This window comes from Olea europaea, chromosome 18 (genome assembly GCF_002742605.1).
Source record: "Olea europaea var. sylvestris chromosome 18, O_europaea_v1, whole genome shotgun sequence".
NCBI classification, from domain to species: domain Eukaryota; kingdom Viridiplantae; phylum Streptophyta; class Magnoliopsida; order Lamiales; family Oleaceae; genus Olea; species Olea europaea.
The window spans coordinates 5,031,668-5,032,826 of NC_036254.1; the positions used below are offsets into that span (position 1 = coordinate 5,031,668).

Below are 1,159 nucleotides of genomic sequence, written 5' to 3' on the forward strand. Positions count from 1 at the left end.
CAATTATCCGCCTCAAATTAGATTAGTGCACCATAGAACGGCTATGGATGTGTGTTATCACTTCCCTTTCTTCCAGTACTTTTATAAAAATTAATTTGACACCCCATTCGTGTGGCGTATTATTCTTAGCAAAGCATTATCTATTTTGTGTTAGGTTTTGATTTATTCCCCTGCTCGAACTGCTAGCCAACAAGGATCAGGAAAGGTTGGGATGTGGAAAATCGATTTCATGTCCACTCAGAAGTATGTCTGTCTCACGTGCGGTCCATTTATGTTTCTGGAGTTTTGTATTAGTGCATCAGATTTTAGCAGTACATTTTTGAATGACTCTAGGTGTTTTGATCTATTTGTGAATGTATACTTCCAAAAATACCCTTGGCTGAATTGATCTTGCAGTTCTTTTCACCTTGTTAAACCAAAGACAACTAATCTAAACTGGGTCACTTTGTGGCTCTGTGATAGGAAATAAGCTGATCTTCTTTTTTAAAATTGGGCTTATTTGGCAGTTCTAAGCTAAAAAGATGGTATTTCTGCAGGCTAGGTTTTTACTTTTGATCTAATATCAATATAATAGCTTAAATACACTCCCTATACCATTCTTTCGCTCAAACATACACCGTCTAGCATTGTTTCAATGCTATTATGCCGTTGAAAGTTTAGGACACTAAACCTCCTTTTTGCAAACTGATAAATCGAAATCCTTTATAAACGGCCAAACTTCATTTTCAACCACACATTCCAATGGACTCACAAGTATTGTCCACTTATCCTCCACTTATCTGTATCTATTTATAAATTAAACCGTTTATATATTCTTTCCAACTGGAGGCTGATTGTTTTGCCCTTGCATACTTTGGCATGTAAGATGATTATCATAATTTCTCCCTCTTTTCTCATTTCTTTTTCTTTTTCTGTCTTCTTAATTTTTTCTTCAACCATCTTTCCTTGGGTTCATATAGACTGACACAGGATACAATGATATAGATATTTTTCAGATCCATCATTCCAAATCATCAGTATGAGTTGTAGAAGTCATAGAAGATAATTGCTAGAAGAAATGTTCTTCTTCTTCCCTTCAGATCAAAAAATGGATTGCCGTTCCCTTCGGGCTGGCACCCATTATTTCTCACTTTTCTTAAAGCAATTTTTCTATATATCC

General features: G+C 35.4%; 1 protein-coding gene across 6 annotated transcripts in view; it reads left to right on the forward strand.

The window, feature by feature from the left end:
* LOC111367256 (NADH dehydrogenase [ubiquinone] iron-sulfur protein 4, mitochondrial) overlaps window positions 1–1,159 on the forward strand; it is a 3,612-nt gene that overhangs the window by 858 nt on the left and 1,595 nt on the right. For all 6 annotated transcript variants that reach the window (XR_002697760.1, XR_002697761.1, XR_002697762.1 and 3 more), the window contains exon 2: window positions 155–243. Coding sequence is in view for 1 of the 6 variants with exons in the window: in XM_022988027.1 (XP_022843795.1) it covers window positions 155–243 (89 nt within the window). In the remaining 5 variants the exon portion in view is untranslated. The remainder of the gene's footprint in view (window positions 1–154; window positions 244–1,159) is intronic.